This window comes from Tenrec ecaudatus, chromosome 5, assembly GCF_050624435.1.
Source record: "Tenrec ecaudatus isolate mTenEca1 chromosome 5, mTenEca1.hap1, whole genome shotgun sequence".
Classification (NCBI taxonomy): Eukaryota; Metazoa; Chordata; class Mammalia; order Afrosoricida; family Tenrecidae; genus Tenrec; species Tenrec ecaudatus.
In genome coordinates, this window is record NC_134534.1 from 52063118 (window position 1) to 52089154 (window position 26037).

The window sequence follows — 26037 nt, forward strand, 5'->3', positions numbered from 1 at the left end:
TGCTCACCGTCTCGACACAACCGCTGAAGCCAAAGTGGGTGAACAAGCAAATGTGGTGAAGAAAGCTGATGGTGCCCAGCTATCAAAAGATATAGCGTCTGGGGTCTTAAAGGCTTGAAGGTAAACAAGCGGCCATCTAGCTCAGAAGCAACAAAGCCCACATGGAAGAACACACCAGCCTGTGTGATCACGTGGTTTCAAAGGGATCAGTTATCAGGCATCAAAGAACAAAAAAATCATATCATTGGCTGCACACCTCCAGGATACGATCACTGAAGACAAATGTGTGCATAAGCAAATGTGGCACCAAAAAAGCTGGTGGTACCCAGCTATCAAAAGGTATAGCATCTGGGGTCTTAAAGTCTTGAAGGTAAATAAGCGGCCATCTAGCTCAGAAGCAACAAAGCCTACATGGAAGAAGCACACCTGCCTGTGCGATCACAAGGTGTCGAAGGGATCAGGTATAAGGCATCATCAGAACAACAACAACAACAACAAAATCTTACCATAGTGAATGAAGGTGAAAGTGGAAAGTAGAGACCCAAAGCCCATTTGTCAGCCACTGAGTTCCCCTTGCAAAGGGGTCTAGGGGAGGAGATGAATCAGTCAGGGTGCGATGTAGTACCAATGAAGAATACAGCTTTCCTCCAGTTCCTAAATGCTTCCTCCCCCCGAACTATCATGACCCGAATTCTACCTTGCAAGTTTGGATAGAGCAGAGGTTGTACACTGGTGCATATAGGAGCTGGAGGCACCGGGACTCCAGGGTGGATGATACCTTCAGGACCAGGGGTGTGAGGGGTGATACTGGGATGGTAGAGGGAGAGTAGGTTGGGAAGAGGAACCGATTACAAGGATCTACATGTGACCTCTTCCCTGGGGGATGGACAACAGAAAAGGGGGTGAAAGGAGACAGGGCAATATATGACCAAAAAAGAGGACCTGATACAAAGGGTTTGAGTGTTTACTTTGAATATATTAAGATAGGCAGCCAATATGTCACACCCCATGGCTAGTTGATGGAAAGCTTTCTAAACATATTTGATGGATGACTTGAAACTGTCTCATGAACTATAAACAGTAGTTGATATGCCGTAAAATGAACGGTGGCAATTTATCCATGCATATGACAGTGTGCTTGGTAATCTAACATGGCCAGAGATGCTGACATACATGTGCAAGCACACCTTCACTAGAGCACTCAAAAAAGTGTAAGTCAGTATAGTATAGTATATGTATAGTAAATCGCCCATGTATAGTAAATCAGGTGCTCAGGGCGTCCTGGTGGCACAATGGTTAAAGTGCTCTGCCGCTAACCAAAAGCTAGGCAGTTCCAACCTCTTTCTCTCAGGGCGATAAAAGACTTGATGTGCTCGCCACCTTTTAGCCTTGGTAACCAGACAGTTGAGGGGCCGAGGAGCACAGGTGACCTAGTGGTTAGGTGTTGGCTGCTAACCGCAAGCTCTGCAGTTCGAAACCCTCAGCCGCTCTTTGGAAGCAAGGCGAGGTCTGCTACTCTTGCAGAGGTACAGTCTTGGAAGCCCATGGGGTCATTTGGAGTCAGCATTAACTCGATGTCAGGGAGTTTGGAGTTTCGGAACCATATATTCTCCATGCATGGCTCAACAGCATACAACGAACCGGTCAGCACAGACATTAACTGTAGGCAACGCCAGAATATGTAAGTGCTTACATGTGAATATTTAGAAATTAACTTTGCTGCTGTCCCCCGAAAAGTTCCCATGAAAGGTCCTCGGAGGGGTGAACTCCAACTTCCAGGGCTAGCCCAGGCAGTCGTGTTGGCGCAGGCGCATAAGGTCCGCAGCGCCCCGCCCCTCGAGGGGGTGTGACCGGTCCTCTCGCCCCTTGGACCGGAAGCCGTGGACCGGAAGTGGCGCCGTGCGGAAGTGTGCGGGCGCCTTTCACTTTGCTCGGCTCGGTAGACGCCCCGGGAGTGACGGGCTCGTGAGCGTGGGTCATGGAACGGGTGGCGCGACTGGGGCGCTTCCTCCCTTTGGGACGTGGCTCTGTCTGGGGGCGTCGGCTCCCGGTTGGCGCCCCGGGCAGCCGCGGCCTGGGCGGCCTCGGGCGACGCCGCGCCTCCCAGGTACCTTGCCGTCCCGACCCCGCTCCCGCGCCCCGGCGCCTTGACATTGGCGCGCCTTCCTGGACGGAGCGGTCCTACTTGGGGCTGCGATCAGCAAGGCCGGCCATTCGAAATGTAGCCTCCCCGCGGGGGAAGGACTGCTTTCTGCTCTCCCCAGCAGTTACAGTCTCGGACGCTCACAGTGGCCGTTGTACCAGGGTCGACATGAGTGGGTGGCAGTGAGTGTGGGTTATTTACTTTCCCCCCTATAATGTCTCCAGAACTCTTTCACAACCACAAGCAACTCACTGCCACCGAGTCCCGCCCAGTCGCACTCAGCGACCCCGGAAAGCAGGGTAGAACTGCTCCCGAGGCCTCCGGGCTGTACACTTCTACGGGAGCTGGAAGCTGCGTTCTCGGCAGAGCAACTAGTTTGAACCGTGCACCTTGAGGTTTGCAGCCCAACGCAGAACCCACCGGGCCGCCGGGCGCCCTTCCAGGGTGTGGATTGAGGGAACGCTGGTGGGTGGTGCCCACTCTGACCACCATAGTGTAGCTAGACCCCGGGCCTCTCTGAAATCCGGTGTTGGGTCTCGTGGAGAGTAGGACCCAGTTCTAACCCACAACTGCATACTGAGCGTCCTGTATGTGACAGTACGAAGAACAGGAGGGGGTGGAAAAACAGAACGAAAGCCTTCCCGGCAGCAGAAGGAAAATTGAATTTAAGAGCAAAGCCTATCTACCACTGAAAGTTTACGATGTGATTTTGAAAATAGTTACATCTACGAAGCAGAGATTTTTGCTTGCTTTTGTTTTAAAAACGTATTTCTGAGTTAATGGTTTTATCCGCAGACTATTAAGGAAGGGTGTTTGGATCTTCAATTGTAGCCCTGTTCTGTTTTCTACTATTGACTGGCCATGGGCCTCTTGTTTGTTTGTCCCTGAAAAGGGGGATGATGCTGGGCTGGTGGGCAGTGGTGGATATTGTATATTTCACTTGAACTAAATCTTTAAGTATTTAAACCCCACATTCTTGGAGCAGGAGCCTAGGCCCTAAGGTGTGACTCCTTTGTTAGGTAATGCTGGTAGAGGGATGGGAATCATATGATTTATCAAAGTAGTTCGGGTCAAGTTTCTAGATGATAACATTGCTGAGTTTAACATCTTTTTAAGTGGGATCTCAATTTAAATATAGTTAAGTTATTGTCATTATATGCCAGTCACTCTTCAAGCATAATCTGATAACTAACCTGAATAAAGCCCTGTTGTTTTAACCGTTTTTCAGAGGAGGAAACTGAAGTAAGATTAATAACGGGCCCAAGGTCACACAGCTAGAAAAAAATGTTGGATTTTCTGGCAGGCAGAGTACCTCCAAAGCCTAACCGGGGAACCTGAAAACTAGGGAAGCAAAACAGAAAAGGCTGGAACAAATCAAGATCAGGAAGGACTAGAAAGATATGTAAGTAATACAGTTATACCATAAGCCAAAGGCAATAAGAAAAATTCTTTCCTACTTCTAGGTATTTGAAATTTCAGGGAGTTGGAACTATGTATTAGTACCAGTTTTCAGTTTATTCATACCTTTTTCCTACATCAGCAAGGTACTGATACACTGAGTTAATATTTTATTATCCAGGATTATTCAAAGATCTGGGACTCTGAATTGATGGGGAGATTTTATTTTTCTGCACTGAGCATTCTAAAGTGCAGATTCCTCAAGCTGTAACTATTGTGCTACAACCCTTTCTCACTCCTTGCCATTGTCCGTGCCCACTTACAGTGACTCTATAGGACGGGGTAGAACTGCTCCGTTGGTTTCTAAGACTAACTATTTACAGGAGTAGAAAGCCTCATCTTTCTCCCACACAGTAGCTGGTGACCTTGAACTGTTGACCTTACATTCACCAGTCCAATGGGGACCACTATACCACCAAGACTCCCCACAACCCTTTTTAGTATTGTGTATAACTGCAGAATAATAGGGAGCTAAGTTTTCTAGTTCTTTTCTATAGGCACCACCACACACACATGCACCCATACCCATTGTCCCACTTCATCTTTTCTACTTAATAAACTAAAAAATTAGGGGTGGTAAATCGAGTTTTACTAATTTGCTATTGTTTTTAATCTAGTTATGTTCAGTAGCTTGAATATTCATGTTCAAGAAACCAAATAAGCCATATGTTCTCTAGAACATTTATTCACTCTTGCTAGGTACTAAATCGGATCTCATTAAAGCTTTTAAGTTGTTTTTAAAAAAGTAAACTTTACTGAGGTATCACACAAATAAAATGTACTGATTTTATGTATAGGTTTTGAGGAACTTTGACAGATTTGAACCGCCACTCATCAAGATTCAGATGTTTTCATCACTTTAAAATTTCCTTTGTGCCCTACCTCATCAGTCCCCGCTTCCACAAAAAGCCAGTGGTTTACCTTCTGTTGCTGTAGATTCAATTTGTCTTCTTAGAGATTCTACAAGTAGAATCATGCACTAACTGTACTCTTATATTGGGCTTTTTCATTCATTACAGTTTCCCCTCCACCTAATATTATAACGTTAACCTTTAAACGTTTTCAACGTGGTAAAAAATGTATGAAACATTTGCCACATAGTGTAAATGGTTTTTAAATTCATGCATGTTAATTTTTATTGCTCAGTAATATTCTCTGGTGTGGACATATTTGGTTAACCAGTTATATGAATCCTATGTAAAATTGTTAGTGCAAAGTGGTATAAACTTTGGTAATAGGAAATCTTTTTATGTTGTGGTGAGAATGTAATACAGCTAAATTATCCAGTCCCTCATTTACCACAGTATTTATTAAAAATAGTAAAAATGGAATCTTCACTCTCTTCCTGTATACTTGATAAATATATATATATATATATATACTCATACAACTCTCATCACAATCCATACATACATCCATTGTGTCCAGCACATTTGCACATTTTGTTGCCATCATCATTCTCAAAACATTTGCTTTCTACTTGAGCCCTGGGTATCAGCTCCTCATCTTTTCCCCTCCCTCCCCTCTACTTGATAAATATTACGAGGTTTCTTTTCAATATTATATGAATGTTCAAAAGATAAGAACTCAAGCATACATTAAATAGTTTATAAAATAAGTGATAAGTTCTTAAATAAAAGGATATAAATTAAATAGTTGGGGTAGGTATGCTTCATCAGGCCTGTATGTAAAGAATATGCCATTTCTCAAGCCTATTTGATAAATTCAAAAACTCTGTGCCATCAAGTCGATTTTGACTCATAGTGGCCCAGTAGGAAACACGAAGCTGCCCCTGTGGGTTGCTGAGGCTGTACATCTGTAACAGATGGAGTTGACTGGTGGGTTCAAACGATGGACTGTGTGACTTCTTATCCTATTTGATAGTAGATAGCAGCTGGAAAGCACAGTGGCACTAATATGCATTAGTGGTAACATTTTGGATGGTTGAGATTCATATATTTAAATTTCAGTACTCTGAACTCGCAGGCATGAATTAATGCCTATAGTTACACAACACTTATAAGTGTGTTCTTTGAACTTCTCTTCAACTCTTAGAGAAAACTAAACAAAAACTAATCCCTACCATTGGGTGCTGCCAACTCATAGTGACCCTATGGAGCAGGTAGAACTTACCCCTGTGCGTTCCCGAGACTGCTTATGGGAGTAGGAAGCCCCATCTTTCTTCCTCAGAACAGCTGCTGGTGGTTTCAGACTGCTTACCTTTCAGATCGCAGCCCAGTGTGTAACCCCTATGCCACCAGGGCTCACCCAACTTGAGGAAAGTCGGGTTCATATCTCAGCTTTATAGGTGAACAGCGCATAAAAGCACCTAAGATAGGTAGTACTGAAGTCAATATTAAAATCTCTATAACCTCTATCTTCCAGTCCTATAACAGCAAATACTTACTCTGCACAAGGTGTGACTGTAATGGAGAATGCATTTTAGTTAGAAGAGACTCGTTAAATCAACAAAACAGTATGTCAGATAGTGTTAGAAACAATAGTTAAAAATTTAAACACAGTGTTAGGGAAGTCTTCATTGCGAAAGGCATGATTGAGCAAAGCTTTGAAGGTGGTGATGGAGCAAGCCATGGAGACGTGGGGGAAGAGCATGAACGTGGTAGAAGGAAGCAGCAAGTGAAGTGACTCTAACAGTACAGAGGCTTGTGCAGAGATCAAGGTGGGAACGGAGATCAGAGACAAAGGACCCAGAAAGACTTGTAGGTGTAGGGCCTAGTGGACAATTTGAGGCTTTTAACCTGAATAATTTAGGAAGCCAATAGAGCAGTGATTCTCAACCTTCCTAATGCTCCAACCCTTTAATACATGTTCCTCAAGTTGTGGTGACCCCCCCCCAACCATAAAATTATTTTCAACTACTCGATAACTATAATTTTGCTACTGTTATGAATCGGGTGGCCCTGTGAAAGGGTCGTTCCACCCCCAAAGGGTTCCCGACCTACAGGCTGAGAACTGCTGCAGTAGAAGGTTTTGGGCATATAAGTATGGTGACAGCTCATTTGAATGAGATTCCTGTAGCTAGCATGTTCAGAATAAACCTGAGGGTCAGACTAGAAACAAGACCAGTTACTAGGCTTCAATTGCCTTTGACGTTTTCGTGGAAAACCCCCATTATCCCTTTATTCCATTTTCCCACAGACTTGTTGAAGCTAACATGTATTGCCATAGTTCAGAGGAGTGGGGATGATGGCTTGAACCAGCGTGGTGGCAACAGTGGAGGTGGTGAAACTGTTTGGGTGCTGATTATATTTTGAATCAGAATGTGGGTTTTGAGAGAAAGCAGCGGACTTGAGAATTATGCCAGTTCTTGTTATTTGTAATAACTTGGACAGCTAGAAGAATAAAGTTGCTGTTTACTATGACAGGTTTGAGCTTTGGGCAAACAGCAGCTGGTTGGCTGTTGGACTTGACTACCTCTTAGACGTCATGTAGAGACTGGTGAGAGGTAAGCAGTGTGATGTGGGAGTCTGAAGTTCAGAGGCACTGGCTGAAGATTACCTTTGAGTGCTTTTGTCACATAGATGATATTTAAAGCTAACAGACCAAATGAAATCACCAAAGTGATACAGGTAAAGAAGAGGTAGTGGGGCTAAGTCCAGGAAACACTTAAGCATTGGCATATTAGAACTGAGGAACCCGCAAAGGTGACTTGAGAACAATCATTCATTTAACCAATCAAAACCCAATGCTCTCAAGTCAATTCTGGCACATAGCAACCCTACAGGACACAGAGACCCTAGGGTTTCTGAGACAGACAGTTATTCAGAGAGCAGATAGCCTCATCTTTCTCCTGAGGAACGGCTGGTGGGTTTGAACCATTGACCTTGGGATTAGCCGCACTACTAGGGCTCCTTTGCAGTCATTGAGGTAGTGGAAAGTTCAAGAGTTTAGTACTGTAAAAGGCAAGAGAAGAATGTTTCAAGGATGAATAATAGCAATCAGAAGTAGATCAGTGTTGAGGGCAGGATGGGGTAGGGAGGAAATGCTGTAAAAAGGGTCTGAGTGAACATGTAGAGTTGATGGGTATGTCGTATACGTATACTGAAACTGACAGACATAATGCAGTTTATTGTCAGTTATACACCAACAATGTTTGAAAAAAAAACCCCAAAACACCATTCATGATTTGAAAGGAAAATAAAAAGCAATTAGCCATCATGTTAATGAGGCGAGAATTCATGGTTGAAAGTAAGAACTACTACCATCCTTGGTGACCATAGCAGAATACCGCTCTGGGCGTATGGGCATGAAAGTGGGATTTGTTTGTGTTCAAAAGAGAATGAGAAAGCAAGTGGAGACACTTTTTTGAAGAGTTTGCCTAAAAGTGGTGGGCTGGGAAATCGGGGTGAAGTCAAGAGGAAGGTTTTGTGTTCAGAAGGGAGAAATAACAGCTTGCAAAGATAGCTCGATTGTAGGCTGATGAGGATGAATCAATGGAAAGGGGAAAAGGGCACCAAATGAAAGAAAAACTCGTAGAGAAAGGAGTGGGTCTGCATATCATTTAAAATTCATTTCCAAATACTTAGCTGGCAGGAGAGACACCAGGTCACAAAGGTGGTTTTCTCAGGGTGAGGCTCACCCATTGCACTCTGGCTGTGTTGGCCGACCTCTGTGATTTCCCCAATGTGGGAAACTCAATTGCACAATTTATGGCAGTGCGGGACTGCATTTGCGCTTTCCCCTCCATTGAAAGAAAAAAGAAAGAAAAAACTATTAATTTGTAAATTGCTTTTGGCATGCTTTTTAATCATTATTTATTTAAAAAACCATGGGTTTTGTGGATCCGTTTGGAAGATATTCTTACATAAAACCATGTGCATTTTAAATACAATATTTGATATTCTTAAATTGTCTTGTTCTAAGGTTGATTGCTATTATGTGTTGGTGAGATAGTTAAGGTTATTGTGTGTGTCAACCTGGCTGATAAACACATGTGTGGTTAATTGAAGGGTGGAGCAATAAATGGCTCTGTGAATCTTGCCCTCCTAGTTCTTGGGTCTCTTGCTTTTTGATGGTTGGACCAGGGTGCAGCTGCCTTAGCCAGTTCCCTGCTTCAGCCGGCAAGGCTCACTTCCTACAAGACATCCCTGAGGAGAAGCCACATGGACCTACCCAGATGGAGCCCTGGGTGCTGCAGCAGCTGCGTGCAAGCCCCTGCCAGCACTGAGATGCCTACACGCTCACTGACTCGGCTTTCCTCCTGCAGTCGGCATCATTGCCATCTGTTTTGTGAGACGGAGGAGGACTTTGTGGATTGGTGTCGGACATATGGACTTGGACTGGAGTGGGTTGGGATGCTTTCTTAATGTACACTTACCCTTTATATAAAACTCTCTTATAGACATATGAGTTTGTGTGGACTTGTTTCTGTAGTTTACCCAGACTAACACAGATGGTATATCCTCATTTGATTTCATGGCATGGATAATGCCCTGCTGAACCAAATGAAATGCAGCCAGTCTTTATTTTATCAGCATGACATGAACTTTCCAGCTGGTCCCCCGTGTGGGGGAGCATAGGTAGAATGCTTTCTCAATAAGGTTGCGTGAGGGGACTTCTCAACGTTCGTGGGAAAATTCCGTTTTCTTTTCATTTATTTTCCATGAACTTTTTGAAGCCTCCTGATGGTATGCCCTCTTTTATAAAATACTTATGTGAAATATTTTTACTGAAGAATGTGATGAATTTTTGCGTTTCCAGTAGTGGGGGTGGGTGAGAATTGATAAGATTTTTTTCCCCCCTTGGGGTATCAACTCTTGTACATTGTCTCTGATAATTGACCATTATTGTTTCCTCAGGTGATTGGAAACCAAGGAACTGTCAAACGAGGCCTTTTGTTTTCAGCTCTGTCTTATTTGGGTTTTGAAACCTACCAGGTCATTTCTCAGGCTGCCGTGGTTCATGCTGCAGTCAAAGGTAAGCTAAACTAGAAACATCTTTTTTTTTTGTCCTCTCCCCACCCCCACCCTGCCCAGGTGGAAAGGAATGGGGCTATGTTTTTTCTGAGAATACAAAGGACTTCAGAAAGTTTGTGGAAATTTTTCATTACTTATTCATTCTACTTTCCCACAAACTCTTTGAAGCCCTCTCATATATAAAAATAGATAGTGAAACTAATATTGTCATGGGCTAGATTATTTTCTGCTATTCTGCCATTGTGAGATTTGTAGTTCCATCTGTATACAATTTCTTCCAGAAACTCAAGCTCCTTCTGTGATATATTTTATAAGCTTCTTGAGCTAAGAATGTATTTTACATTTTTAAAAGGCCGAAGGGTTGTGGGAGTAAAAATAGCAGACACCATCTATGGCCTTTAGAGCCTAAAATACATCGTTTTTGAACCTTTATGATAAAAGTATGCTGACCCTTGCTTCATGGGGGCAGAATTGCTCTGTTATTTCCCTTATATATCAAGGTGTTATATTCTTCATGTTAAAATTACAGACTTTCCAAAACCACAGTTTCAGAGTAAAAACAGGAGTATATATCTCTCTATTCCTTTGTGTCCATCATGCGTAGTTTGAGTGTCGTAGCACCGGTCACAGAACTGATTGCAGAGATTTCTTATCGTCCTAAAGAACCTAATAGGACATTTTGAAGGGCAAAGCCCAAATCCTTTTTAGCCTTAATGATCATAGTCTATTTTTTCAGAATTATCTGAATGGCATAAATAAATACTATGCCATTCAGACACTTCTATTATATATATACATATATATATATATATATATATATATATATATATATATATATATATATATATATATATATATATATATATATATATATAGCATTTTTATACCCATGGTTTTACTTACTCTGAAAACTTAGTTTATTGGTTTTGGTCCAGAATTTTGATGAAAATGGATTTACATTTTAGCATTGTTTTTGTATTTTTATGCAGCTTATGAGCACTTAAAGAATTAAATACAAAAACAGATTATGAATATTTTCTTAGCCTGATTTGACTTTCCATAGCTTTATTTATTTAAGCAAAAATTCTTAAAATATATGAAACATTTGGTTTAGCATTGGGCTACTAGCCACAAGGTCAGGTGTTCGAACTCACTAGCTGCTGTGTGAGAGAAAGATGAGGCTGTAATGATTTGCTGTCTTGGAAGACCCACAGAAGGTCTCTGTGAGTTGGAAGTGACTTTGGCAGTAGATTTGATTTTTATATGCCACAACCCTTAGAAAGGCCATTATTAATTATTGACAGACTATAGAACCCAGGCTTTTTAATTTGGAAAATAATCCAAATGTTTTATAATTTTATTCATCTGTGAAGAGTTTTATTTTTATCTTATACCACATCTCCCATTTTTTATGCTGTGAGCCATATTTTTATAGCAACTAGTTTTCAAATAATTTTATCCATCAAAACTGAAAACTCAGTGAAGCTAAAATAAAAGACTTCTCTCCAACATTTAGTAGAATTAAACCATATTCTAAAGGGGTACATCTACAAAAGTAGATTAAGTTGAAGGCCCTTACATATTTTATACATTCAATTGGGTAGGATTTGGCACTGATTTTTAGATCATGTTTATGTTTACCACAAAGTGGTGCCCCCAAGCCCTCTTGACAGGAACTCTAATAGAAAGTTTACAGAGCCTGATGGTGTTAACAGGCTGTATTTTGGGGTAACTAACCACTCTGAGAGAAAACGCTGAGGGTGTCCACTCCCGTAAGGATTCCTATCTTGGAAACCCTAGGGGGCAGTTCTGCTCTGTTCTGCAGATGACTATGAATTGAAGTGGACTTCATGGCAGTGCATAGGGAATTGTTTGTTTTCTTGCTTTTTCCAGCTTTGCTGACTTTTTATACTTTACCATTCTTTGACTGAAAGCCCCTTTCTCCATCTTCAGAGCCAATGATACATCTCTCACTGGCTTGTATTGCCACCTCTTCCCTGACTCCTTCCACTTTTAAATGTGACTCCATTGGATCCACCTGGACCAGCCAGGACAGTCTCCCGATTTTAGAGTGAGGCGAGTCTCCCCGCTCTCTCCCCTTGGCCATGTAACGGGGCACATCCACAGGCTTCAGGGCTGATCTGGACACTTCAGGAGGGAGCTGTTATCCGGGCTACCACAAATATTGACTCTGAAGTCTAAGACACTGCTTTTTCTTTTAATAATCTTTGGGTTATTAAAATCCGAACTTTGAAAGTCAGCCACTGATAAAATTAGAAAATAGAATTGAATGAAAACAAGTTTTAGTAAATTAACCAACCATATTGAATGTTATTAAACTTCATAGCTCCTAATCAGACTGAAGTAGGATTATGGGAAAGAAAATCTTTATATACATTAAATTTAGGATTTCTTCATTATTTTCACTGAATTTTTCTTATGCTAATATATTCACATGTTTGCTTTAAATTAATAAAATTACTTCATGTCATAAGTGTCACATGGTTTTTGCTGGTCTAGATATTAATTTTTTTTAAGTTTAACCTGAAGTGCTCTATGATTATTAAAATATGCGGCGCCATTGCTATCCAGCTGTGTCCCGTAGTATCTACCCTGTACAGGGTTTCTGAGTAGATCTTTGCCAAAGCAGGCAGCCTGGTAGTTCTGTAGAGCGACTGGTGGCTTTGAACCACCTGAGGTGAGCACTACAACTCTTAACCCAACAGCCCCACCCAGGCTCTTGATTAAAGTGCATGAAGATAGTGCAGAAGCTGACACATTGGGACACTAGCTTGTAACTAGAACCCAGTAGTATACCACTCCATAGAAGACAAGCTTGAATACGCCTTAGTCATCAAAAGTTTCATTTCAGATGCTCAGTGTGTGTAAATTAGGTCCTACAGTTAATCTGGTAAAATAGTGTGTCTCAATATGTGCAAATTAATAACTTCCAGTACCGCAGATATATGCTACATCATTTTCTTATAAAAAGCGATGCATAACAGGTATGGAAAGTATTTGTACCATAATTCTCATAGGAAGTGATTTTGTAACTGTATGTATCATATTTACTACCAGAATAAATTTCCTAATTTTTAACTTTACTTTTATTTCAATAAATCACTGATTCCGATAGGTTCATATTCTTATTTCTATCTAGGTTCTTGAGAATCTTAAATCTTGCCTTCTAGGTCAGTGGTTCTCAACCTTCCTAATGCTGTGACCCTTTAATACAATTCTTCATGTTGTGGTGACCACCCCCAACCATAAAATTATTTTCGTTGCTGCTTCATAACTGTAATTTTGCTACTGTTATGAATCAGGTGACTCCTGTGAAAGGGTCGTTCAACCCCCAAAGTGGCTGCGACCTACAGGTTGAGACTGCTGTTCTAGGTGATTCCTCTATCCAAATCATTTTTATTAGGAGCTAATCCAGAAGTCACCCCATTCCAGAGTCTAGTCATGTCAAGTGGTGCTATACAATTGCTACCAAAGTCAGTTTCAAAACATTTCCTTCCATCCTGACCTTGATAACAGCTTCCCTTTTCCCCACACCTCCCCCACAGGACCCCCCAGGAACCCTTATTCTAGCTGTTGTCTCTACAGGTTTACCTAGCCCATGTTTCATATGCTGAAAATCATCGAAGAACACTGTGCTAGTCTGGGGAGACTAGAGAAACAATTCATAAACACTCATATTTTATAAGAGTTTTATATAAAGGGGAATTGTATATTAAGCATCCCAATCCAGTCCAGTCCAAGCCCATAAGTCTGACATTAGCCCATATGTCCGACATCAATCTCCAAAGTCCTCCTCAAACTCACAAAAGACACACAATGACAACAAATGCTGTAGGAGGAAAGCCGAATCAACGTGTAAGCATCAGCCCTGGCAGGGGTCTCCACACAGCTGCTCCAGCACCCAGGGCTGCATCAGGGCAGATCCATGTATCTTGTTCTCAGGGATGTCTCGCAGGGAGCTGAGATGTCTTGCAAGCTGAGGCAGAGAACTAGCTAAGGCAGCTGCAAACTGGCTGAACCACCAGCGAACAAGACACCAGAAAGGCGAGGCTCAGCTAGCTCTTTATCGCTGCGCCCTTCAGTTAATCCCACATGTGTTCATTGACCAGGTTGGCACAATAAACCTTAACGATCACAAACACCTAACAGTTCAGAAGGCTACCAACAATGACAAAATACAACAGAGATAAATCCCACTATGAAAAAAAATTAATCATTTTATTAGGGGCTCATACGAAAAAGAAAATATTAAGAACCAGATCAAACCCAAAGTGTATCAGAAGGGAGATCAATTGACAATGCTGCAACAGTGAAGTCATTTTAATCTAGACATCTCTCCTAGGCGGTTCTGGTATCTAACTCCTTTAGCTTGCCTAGAAAAGCGTTTGTGTGTCTTAGTGCTGGTGCCATTGGCTTGGGAAGAACTCATTTGTTGTGTGTCTCTTTTTAAATGTTCTTCGCAGTTGAAGAAATCCTTGAGCAAGCAGATTATCTGTATGAAAGTGGAGACACGGAAAAGCTCTATCAGTTGCTAACCTCGTTCAGGGAAAGGTAAGCGTAGCGCACAGGTCTGCGTGGTGCTTCCTGCACCGTTCGTGTTGCGTCACCATTGCGATGGTCGGTAGCACTTGAAAATGACACAAGAAAGTAGCATTTTCTAAGGTCTTACTTACAGCATCGTGTTTGTTGTTGTTTACACAAAAGACTCAAAAGTGGTACCTTTAGTTCACTGGTTTAGAATGGTTACTAATTTTGGGGGCTCATTCAGGATGGTCATTGACCATAGCTTCATCTGTCTCTATTGTCTATTTCTCATTCTGTTTAAAGTCATTTCTTTTTCTTTTTAAAATCATTTTATTGTGGGCTTGTACAGTTCTTATCACAATCCATCCATCCATCCATTGTATCAACCACATTTGTACATTTGTCATCATCATTCTCAAAACATTTTCTTTCTACTTGAGCCCTTGGTATCAGCTCCTCATTTTTTTCTTCTCCCTCCTCCTCCGTTCCTCTCACATGAACCCTTGATAATTTAAAATTATTATTTTGTCATGTCTTACACTATCCAACGTCTCCCTTCACCCACTTTTCTGTGGTCCGTCCCCCAGGGAGGAGGTTATATGTAGATCCTTGTAATCGGTTCCCCCTTTGTACACCACCTTCCCCTCCTGGTATTGCTACTCTCATTATTGGTCCTGAGAAATTTATCTGTCCTGGATTCCCTGTAGCAGTGTACATGCTCTGATCTAGCTGGATATGTAAGGTAGAATTGGGATCGTGATAGTGGGGGGGAGGTATTAAAGAACTAGGGTTAAGTTGAATGTTTGATCTTTGCTATAATGCACCCTGACTGGCTTGTATCCTCCCCGTGACCCTTGTGTATGGGGATGTCCTTGCCTACAGATGGGCTTTGGGCCTCCACTCCACACTCCCCCCGCATTCACAATGATAGGATTTTTTGTTCTTTGATGCCTGATACCTGATTCCATCGACACCTTGTATCACACAGGCTGGTGTGCTTCTTCCATGTGGGCTTTGTTGCTTCTCAGCTAGATGGCTGCTTGTTTATCTTCAAGGTCTTTAAGACCCCAGATGCTACGTCTTTTGATAGCCGGCACCATCAGCTTTCTTCACCGCATTTGCTTATATACCCGCTTTGCCTTCAGCGATCATGCTGGGAAGGTGAGCAGCGCGGTATGCCAGTTTAATAGAACAAAATGTTCTTGCATTGAGGGAGTACTTGAGTAGAGTCCCAATGTCCATCTGCTACCTTAATACTAAACCTATAAATATATGCACATAGATGTATTTCCTCATCATGATATATAAATATATTTGCATATGTACATGCCTGTATTTAGACCTCTATAAATGCCCTTTGCCTTCTAGTTCTTTCCTCTATTTCCTCTTGTCCCACTATCATGCTCAGCCTTCATTTGGGTTTCAACAATTCCTTTCGTTTACATTTTCCCCGATCAAGCTATATCAGGCCTCCTACCCCCTCCTCGCCATCGATTTTGGATCACTTGTTTTTACCTTGTTCCTGGGTTTGTTAACACCACTTCCTTTCCCCTACCTCCCCATCTCTCATGTCCCCCCGGAACCATCAGCCCCACTGTTTTCATCTCCAGCTTTTTATCCTACTTATTTATCTAGGTAGACCTGCAGAGATAATAATATGCACAAAGAACAAAGCAGAGCAAACCAAAGCAACAAAAGAAAACAACAACAAACCAATGACACAAAAAAGATGCCTGTAAATGCTTCTTTAAGGTCTGTTTGTTGACCTTTAGGAGTGTTTTCAGGTCGAATCTGATGGAGTGCCAAGCCCTGGCCCCAAAGTCTATTTTTGGTATTCCCTTGGGACTTCCTTGTTTTGCTCCCCTTGCTGTTCTGTTGCACACCCTTAGTGTTTTGCCTCAGTGTGGTAGGATCAGATTAGGTGCAATTCCCACACCATGTCTCCAGTGTTGTCCTCTGTAGCGCTGTGGGTCAGTGAGAGATGTCCTGTCTTGTAGTGGGGCCGGCCCTATGGTCCTCTGTGTGCATTGGCTGCTCTGAGCTGGAATATCGTCCTCAAGGCTTGGTGGGCAGGATGTTCTCCACTCTCTTCCTCCCCCTTCATTTTCTCCCATGTGCTCTGATCAGACATGTCCCTCTCCCTGAGCTGTAGCTTCAGTGCTGTCCTCTGACGTAAATTCTTCTGGGGGGCGGAGGCTGTCCAAGTAGTTGGGATCAGGGCCCGCCTCGCCCCTCAGAACTCTCTTTTAGTTCCCTGCTTCATGCTGGCATGTTGCATTCACGTCTTGGAGCACCGGGTTGAAGTCTGGTCCTTTTTCCCCTGTGGAGATGTCAACAATGCCCTCCCCTTGGGTGAGCGAGTGCCCTGTTTCCCCATACCCATGTGTGTTTGTTTTTCCCTCTTCCTTTTTAGGTGGCTCCCATAGGTATCCCTGCCATACTACCTGGAGTTCACCCCAGGAATGTGTGTATATAGTAACCTTTTCCCTGTGCCTCTTGTGCATTTTAAAAATCGTTTTATTAGGGGTTTATACAACTTTTATCACAATCCATACATACATCAATTGTGTAAAGCACATTGGTTCATTCATTGCCCTCATCATTGTCAAAACATTTGCTCTCCACATAAGCCCCTGGCACCGGTTCCTTATTTTTTCCCCTCTCTCCCTGGTCCCCCTCCCTCATGAACCCTTGATAATTTATAAATTATTATTCTGTCATATCTTGCCCTGTCCAACGTCTCCCTTCATTTACTTTTCTGTTGTAATCGGTTTCGCCTTTCCAACCCACCCTCCCTCTACCACTATGAGACATGACGTCCCTCACTGACCCATAGCTCTACAGGGCACAACACCAGAGACACAGTGTAGGAATTGTGCCCGATCTGATCACGCCACACCGAGGCAAAACACTAAGTGGGTGCAACAGAACAGCAAGTGAATGGAGCGACGAGGTCTCCAGGGAATGCTGAAGGTGGACTTTGGGGCCAGGGCATGGTGCCCCAACAGACTGGACTAGAAAACCCTCCTAAAGGCCAACAAACTGTCCTTGAACTAATTATAAGCTTTTCTTTTTTGTCATTGGTTTGTTGTTGTTGTTTTGTATATTGTTGCTTGGTTTTCTTTTGTCTTGTTTTTGTGCATGTTATTATCTCTGCAGGTCTGTCTAAAATAAGATAGGCTGGATGAACAATCTGGAGGAGAAAGCAATGGGACTGACAGTTCCGGGGGGACGTGGGAGAGAGGGAGATGGGGGGAAAGGTAATTGTGTTAACAAACCCAGGGACGAGGGGACAGCAAGTGATCCAAATAGGTGGTGAGGAGGATGTAGGAGGCCTCGTAGGGCGTGATCAACAGTAATGTAACCAAGAGAAATGACTGAAACCCAAATGAAGACAGCATGATAGTGGGACAAGAGGAAGGTAAAAGGAAATAGAGGAAAGAGCTAGGAGGCAAAGGGCATTTATAGAGGTCTAAATAAAGGCATGTACATATTCAAATATATTTATTTGTGCCGATGGGGAAATAGATCTATGTGCAAATATTTATAGGTTTAGTATTAGGGTAACAGAAAGACATTGGGCCTTCACTCAAGTACTCCCTCAATGCAAGAATACTTTCTTTTATTAAATTGGCAATTTATGATGTTCACCCTCCAGACACAATCACTGAAGACAAAGCAGGTGAATAAGCAAATGCGCTGAAGAAAGCTGATGGTGCCTGGCTGTCAAAAGGTATAGCGTCTGGGGTCTTAAAGGCTTGAAGGTAAACAAGCGGCCATCTAGCTCAGAAGCAACAAAGCCCACATAGAAGAAGCACACCAGCCTGTGTGTTCACGAGGTGTTGAAGTGATCAGGTATCTGGCATCATCAGAACACAAAATCATGTCATAGTGAATGAGGGGGGGCAGAGTACAGAGTGGAGATCCAAAGCCCATAGTAGGCCACTGGACATCCCCTTACAGATGGGTCTCAGGGAGGAGATGGGCCAGTCACGGTGCGATGTAGCAACGATGAAACTTACAACTTTCCTCTAGTTCCTAAATGCTTCTTCCTCCACCAATATTACGATCCCAATTCTACCTTGCATTTTTTTTAAGCTTACCTCAGCAGACTCATGTTGTACTTGTCCTTTTGTGCTTGGCTTACTTCGCTTAGCATAATTTCCTCCAGTATTTCCCATGTGGCAATGTGATTCATGCGTTCACCACTGTTTCTTAGGGATGCATAGTACTCCATTGTATGTGTGTACCTTTTAATCCATTTGACTTTTGTTGGAAATTTGGGTTGTTTCCAACTCCTTTCTATTGTGAACTGTGCTGTGATGAACATTGGAGCACAGATGTCTGGCCATGGTGTGTTTCTTTCATCTTCTGGGTATATGCTGGGTCATATGGTAGCTCAATTTCCATCTGCTTTACATATCTCCAAGTCGATTTCCATAGTGGCTGTACATACATACAGGTCCACCAGCAGTGAATGAGAGTTCCTATCACCACAGCCCCTCCAACACTTGTTTTTTGATTTTTTGAATTGGGCTATCTTTGGGGGTATTAGGTGTTATCTCATTGTTATTTTAATTTGCATTTCCCTTATGGCTAATGATTGGGAATTTTTTCTCACATGTTTATTGGCCATTCGGATTTCTGCCCCTGTGAAACTTCTGTTTAGGTTCTTTGCCCACCTCCTCAGTGGGCAATTAGGTTTTTATCTTTTTGGAAGGTAGCAGAGTATTGTAGATTTAATAATAAGGCCTTTGTCTGATATGTCATTGCTGAAGATGTTTTCCCAGTCTGTGGACTCTCTTATTACTCTCTTGGTGAATTCTTTCAATGTACACTGGTGTTTAATCTTCAGTATATCCCACTTGTCAATTTGTGCCTCCTCTGTGTTTGTGTCCTTCTCTATTTCTGATAGCCTATGTATTCCCCGTGCCAAAGTTCTCAGGTTTGTCCCAATTTCCTCATTGATGGCCCTAATAGTTTGGGGATTTACCTCAAGGTCTATGATCTACCTTGAGTTTATTCTTGTGCATGGAGTGAGATAAGGGTTTGCTTCATTTTTCTGCAGGTAGATTTCTTTTTTTTCCCAGCACCACTTGTTGAACAGGGCATCTAAAGTCATTTCTTACTGGAATTAAATTTCAGTGATTTACTGAGGATTTGGATGATTGTATGACATTATCAAATATTAGACTGTGTGCCACTTCACAATCCGTCTTTTCAGAGAAATGAAAAATACCTCTTTTTCTTTTTAGTATTAGATTACATTTTTAGCCCAGAATCAATGTATGGTTTTTTTGTTTTAGGTGGAGGATTGGGGATATGGAAGCTCAGCCCTATAAAATAAGTCAAATATAGTTGAGTGACATTTTCAGATGTCTTATCTACCTGTTATATCAAAGTAGAAATATCAGAACATTTTTGACTACTTTTCTAAGATCCCCAAAATAGTTGTCTCATCAAGAATCATTAATTTTCCTTCATAAATACTTTTTTTTTTATCACTTTCCTTCTCCATTTGCCCATCAGTAACATGGGTGACCAATTGGCCATTTTAAAGCACGTTCAGTATTAATTTGAAAAGTGCGCTGTCAGATAGTTACTCCGTATGTATTTTAAATACACAGTCATTTCCTTCTCTTTGTGTGAAACATTGAAACACTCAAAGTTGTGTGTGAATAGTATTTTTATTAAACAGAAACAAAGAGGCTTAAAGGCAACCATTTTTAAAAAGGAAGTTAAGGTGAATTTAAAATAGTTTAAAATTTTAATTGTGGTTACTATTAATCATTTCTCATTTTGTGTATTTATCCTCAAATTGCAAGGTGTCAAGGTGTTCTTAGTTGAAATATGAAGGAGCTTCAAAAAGATAAAGGAAAAAAGTCATTGTATTAAAAAAAACCCTCTTGTGAATTGGGTAAAGGTTTAAAGAACAAGCCAGTTTTCCATTCAACCATGCAGCATATTATGTTTCATGTTATCAGTTGCAATCCCCACAGTGTAGTATAACTTAACTGGCTTCCTTCCTGAGTTTCCCATTCCCAATCCTCCTTTCCTGATCCTTCGTGCCTTCTGAACTTGATTTTTACATTCATTCTGCCCTTTGGATATCACGTGGTTGATTTTCTGAGGAGTGTGTCCCTTCCCTGTGTTATGATTTCGTATGTAGACCTGTCTGTTGTTTGGCTGAAAATTGAGCTGTGGGGTGAGTTCAGTTCCACACCCTAAAGATAACTGAGGACGGTTGTCTGAGAGGTTTTACTGCTTTCTGTTTGACCAGTAAGCCTGCTTTCTTCGATTTTGAGTTTTGTTTTACAGTTTTCTCCTACTTTATCCAGGACCTTCTCATGTGCTCCCTTTTAGAACAGTTAGTAATGGCAGCCAGGCACCATCCACCTTTTCTGGTCTTAGCACATAGAAACTGATGTCCGCGTGGCCCGTTATTCCATTGGACTGATTTCAACTCCATTTTTCTATGAACTTATTGAAGCCCCCTTGTAAGGATCCATGCATCATGGCATGGATGATACATTCAAACAGTTTATTTGGAAATTACATTATATTCAACCATACATTCAATCACAAATATTTATCCTATCATGTACCTGTTGTGTGCTAGGTACTGAATTTTGAGCTAGGGACAGAGCAGTGTGTTTGTTTTGGGGATTAACCTGTCTGTTATTTACATATTTTATAGTCATGTGAGAGCTACTTGGGGAGTTGCATGAGCTACCTAGAGCTGCACTCATTCCAATGAGGTCCAGCCTCAATTCATATATTGAGTTTGTAGAGCAGACACTTAGAGAATTCATACACACAATAGGTTCTAAGATAAATATTTAGATAATATAGCTAAGCTAAGATTTATGGATAATATTGGATATTTATATAGTACATTTTAGCAAAAAGTTTTTTTATGAAAGGAAAAATCATTTTATTAAAAGAAATAATAACTTTTTGGTACTATCTTGCTGACTGTAGGCTCACTAATCCGAGAAACCATAATGTGTTAACAATATGACCTTTAACAAGTTAAAAATCTCAGCTGACTGGTTGTTTTATATTTTACTCCAAATTAGTGACGATGCCGAGTTACTGTGGCGTTTGGCACGGGCATCACGTGACATCGCCCAGCTTAGCAGAACCTCAGAAGAAGAGAAAAAACGATTGGTGTATGAAGCCCTAGAATATGCCAAACGGGCACTCGAAAAAAATGACTCAAATTTTGCAGCTCATAAGGTGAGGTGCTTAAAATAACTAAGGTGGTACCATGTCCTGAGGGCTTCAGTGGAACTGGCACAGCAAAGACACTTGCTCTCTTTTAAAACAGTAAAGGAAAACATTTATTTATTTATTTATTTTAAACATTTTATTAGGGGCTCATACAACTCTTATCACAATCCATACATATACATACATCAATTGTATAAAGCACATCTGTACATTCTTTGCCCTAATCATTTTCTTTTCTTTTTTTACATTTTATTAGGGACTCATACAACTCTTATCACAATCCACACATATACATACATCAATTGTATAAAGCATATCCGTACATTCTTTCCCCTAATAACTCTCAGAGCATTCGCTCTCCACTTAAGCCCTCTGCATCAGGTCCTCTTTTTTTTTTCCCCTCCCTCCTCGCTCCCCCGTCCCAAAACATTTATTTTTGTAGCATCTTTTCAAAAAGAAGTAGGTAGTGGTGCTTAAAAAAACTTAAATATTCTAAGTTTATCACTATATCTGATAAATTACTTTTGTGCTTGTATATTTTAAACAAAAGTCTTAGTTTCATGAGTTACCTAAATCTTTATTTTTGATAGTGCAAACACTTGGCAAATATGTTCTCATTTCCTTATGTTCTATTTTTTATTTTATGGGGATGTACGTGTGCAGCTGGACAACTGAGACTCCGTATGATTCTTTACATGTCACTAACTCATCTAGTTTCTTAATGTCCTAGTTATTTTAGAACAGTGCTTCTCAGTGTTTACTACGGAGCATACAGGAGGCTATTGGCATTTTGTTGCCTGTTCTCAAAGTCATTGTGATCATTGAAGTCCATCTCCACGCATTGCAACATGCTCCCGTTAGGACTTGGCAGTACTTTACTCCCTTAATACACACACACACACACACACACACACACAACACACACCCCACCAGTAGAACCATTTGTTATATTAAGGATAAGATAGACACATATTTTTAAAAATGATCAATACTTACTTTACGTTCCATAATATGGTTGATCTCTATAAGTGTTCTTGATGTACTTCAAAATAGCGTACTTTCAGCTAATGTAGCTTCTGTCAGTTTAGGTTGGTTGATAATATTGTTCAAGTCTTCTTTATCTTTACTGATTTTCTGCCAACTTCTACAAATTATTGAGAGAGGGGTGTTGAAATCGCTTAACTATAATTGTAGATTTGTTGATTTCTTGTAGCTTTATTGTTTGTTCTCTGTGTACATATATATGTGTGTGTATTTAAATTAAAAGGTCATTTTATTGGGGCTCTTACAGTACTTATAACAGTCCATATATCAATTGTATCAAGCGTATTTGTGTATATGTTGTCATCATTATTTTTTAGACATTTACTTTCTATTGAGTCCTTGATACCAGCTCTTTTTTTCTTCCCTTCCCTGCCCACCCTTTTGATTCCTTGATAAATGATAAATGATTATTATTTTCATATCTTACACCAACCACTGTTTCCCTTCCCCCATAGTTTCTGTTGTTGGTCCCCCTGGAGGGGTGTGTGTGTGGTTATGTGTTGATCATTGCGATTGGTTCCCCCTTCCTCCATTTTTCTCCCCACCTTTTCCCCTACCCTTCTGCTACTGCTACGTCCATTCCTGTTTCTGGATTCCTTTTATCTCCTATCTGTACCTGTGGACATGCTCTGGTCCAGCCCGCAGTGAGGGTTGTAAACATTTGGGATTGGTTTATCTCTTTGATGACTGGACTTCTTTGTCACTATAAAATGATTATCTTTTGAAATAATCTACTTTGCTTGATATAAATATAGCCATTTTAAAAAATCATTTTTGGGAGTTCATACAACTCTTATCACAATCCACATGTACATCAATTGTGTAAAACACACTTAAATACATTCATTGCCCTCATCATTCTCAAAACTCGCTTTCCGCTTGGGCTCCTGGAACCATTTGCCTCCCCACCACCTCCCTCTCCACTCCCCTCTCCCTCATGAACACTTGATAATTTATAAATTATTTTTTTATCTTATCTTACACTACCCGGCGGCTTCCTTCACCCACTTTTCTGTTGCCCATCCCCCAGGGAGGAGGTTATATATAGATCCTTGTGATCGGTTCCCCCTTTCTACAACCCCCTTCCTTCCCGGTATCGCCACTCTCACCACTGGTCCTGAGGGGTTCATCTGTCCTGGATTCCCTGTGTTTCCTGTTCCCATCTGTACTGCTGTGCATCCTCTGGCCTAACCAGGTTTGCAAGGTAGAATTGGAATTATGTTAGTGGGGGGAGGAAGTGTTTAAGAACTAGAGGAAGGTTGTGAGTTTCATTAATGCTACACTGCTCCCTGAGTGACTCATCTCCTCCCCATTACCCCTCTGCAAGGAATGTCCAGTTGTCTACAGGTGGGCATTGGGTCCCCTTCACGTGCTCCCCTCATTCACGAAGTTATGATTTTTTTACCCCCCTTTGGTGCTTGAAACCTGGTCCCTTGACCCTTCGTGATCACACAGGTGTGCTTCTTCCATGTGGGCTTTGTTGCTTCTCACCTAGATGGCTGCTTGTTTACTTTCAAGCCTTTAAGACCCCAGACGCTATATCTCTGCATAGCTGGGCACCATCAGCCTTCTTCACCACACTTATTTATGCACACATGCATCTTCAGCGTTTATATGGGGAAGGTAATCACACAAAGATGGTTTTTGTTCTTTGGTGTCTGCTACCTGATCCCTTTATTACCTCATGATCACACAGGCTGGTGTGCTTCTTCCCTGTGGGCTTTGTTGCTTCTGAGCTAGATGGCTGCTTGTTTACCTTCAAGCCTTTAAGACCCCAGAGGCTACATCCTTTGATAGCCGGGCACCATCAGCCTCCTCACCACGCCTGCCCATGCACACATTTGTCTTCAGCATAAATATAGCCATTTAAAAATTAATTTTAACTGATCTTTATATTTTCCTGTTACTTTTCACTTATATGTGACTTTGTATTTGACATACTTCTCCTGATAGTTATGTCTTGCTTTTATTTTTATTTACCTTTTATTTCATAGCATTTTAAAAAACTGTGCTACCCTTATGTAAATATATTCATTCATAAAAATAGAAGTATTAGCCTATGTATATATATTTATATGGCAATATATTGAGGGAATGGACAGACTTTGGATCTTTGTTCAAGCCCGCCTTCAACATAAAAACACTTTGTTCTAACAACCTGGCATTCTGTGATGCTCACACACATACCCCACCATGATCACTGAAGACATAATGGCTTTATCAGCAAATGTGGTAAAGAAAGCTGATGGTGCCTGGCTATTAAAAGATATAGCATCTGGGGTCTTAAAGGCTTGAAGTTAAACAAGTGAATGGCCACCTAGCAGGGAAGCAACAAGCCCACATAGAAGAAGTAAACCAGCCTGTAGATCATGCAGTGTTGATAAAATCAGGTAACAGGTACCAGAAGACCCAAAACAAAACAAAAAAGTTCATATTGTTGAGAATGAGGCGGATAGCAGAGGCCCCAAATCCATCTGTAGACAGCAGAACATCCCTTCACAGGAGAATCACAAGGAAGGGATGAGTCAACCAGGGTGCAGTGTAGCACTGATGAAACACACACTATTCCTCTGGTTCCTTGAGGCTTCCTCGTCCTAGTGACCCAGCCCTGCCTTTCAGTCTGGCTAGACTGGAACATGTACACTGGTACAGATAAGAGCGCAAGGCACATGGAATCCAGGTCAGAATAAACAACTCAGGAACAGAAATGGGAGTTACAATTCCAGGAGGGCAGGTGGAAGGTGGGGGAAGGAGGGAAGGAAGGGGTAAACAATAGCAATGATCAATGTATAATCCAACCTCCCAGGGGGATGAACAACAGAAATGTGGGTGAAGCGAGATAGCGGTCAGTGTAAGATAGGAAAATAATGTATAATTTATCAAGGAGTTACGAGGGTGAGAGTGTGGGGAAGGAGGGTAAAAGAGCAGATGGGCTCAAATAACAAATGTTTAGAAAATGACTATGGCTACATATGTACCAATAGTCTTGATACAGTAAATGTATGGAATGTTATAGGAGCTATAAGAGCCCCTAATAAAATGATTTAAAATAAACAAAACAAAAAACCGCTGCCTTCCTTATAAAATACATCATTTTGAAGCCCTGTATTGTCCCTGATTCAACTGGAATTGGGCTTCTAGGTAACAGTTGATAGAGATTAAATCAGTGTAGTCTGTATGTATAGAGGTGTATATGTTTAAATTATATGTTTTTAGTTTCAATAAACATATCAAGATTCAAAAGATTTTAGGGGAGAGTAGATTTAAACAGATTGTGTTGTTTAAAATTTTTGCTTATAATTATTAGAATTTCACAGAAAATAGCTCTAACAAAATATTGCCACCAAGTCCATTTTGACTGGAGTAGAAGTGCTCCCTGAGCGTTTCCGACTGCGGTTTTTGCTGAAGCAGATCCCCCACTTTCCTTCATGTCACTCACTGCAAATGGGTTTGAGCTACCAAACTGCAGAGTGGTAGTCCAGTGCCTACTAGTTATACCACCTGGAGCCCTTCAAAAAAGCGCACAGAAATGGGGCAAGGAGTACATTGGAAGAAACAGTGTTTCTCAGAGAACCTAAAGGCACAGGCACAGTGCATTTGGACCTTAGTAAAAAACTGGTTGGATTGTCCCAGCGCTTCACCAGCCCTCTTCACCTCCTCCGTTGCTCTTGGCAGATC

General features: G+C 41.4%; 1 protein-coding gene and 1 non-coding gene across 3 annotated transcripts in view; both read left to right on the forward strand.

Annotated features, from left to right (window-relative positions):
* Positions 1–1889: 1889 nt before the first annotated feature.
* The window catches only part of RMDN1 (regulator of microtubule dynamics 1), a 38456-nt gene continuing 14308 nt past the window's right edge, over positions 1890–26037 (forward strand). For both annotated transcript variants that reach the window (XR_012784496.1, XM_075549520.1), the window contains exons 1-4: positions 1890–2107; positions 9421–9538; positions 14022–14109; positions 21162–21321. Coding sequence is in view for 1 of the 2 variants with exons in the window: in XM_075549520.1 (XP_075405635.1) it covers positions 1979–2107; positions 9421–9538; positions 14022–14109; positions 21162–21321 (495 nt within the window). In the remaining variant the exon portion in view is untranslated. The remainder of the gene's footprint in view (positions 2108–9420; positions 9539–14021; positions 14110–21161; positions 21322–26037) is intronic.
* LOC142449368 (U1 spliceosomal RNA) lies at positions 8141–8306 on the forward strand. Its single transcript, XR_012784563.1, has one exon. It is a non-coding gene; the product is annotated as a U1 spliceosomal RNA (small nuclear RNA).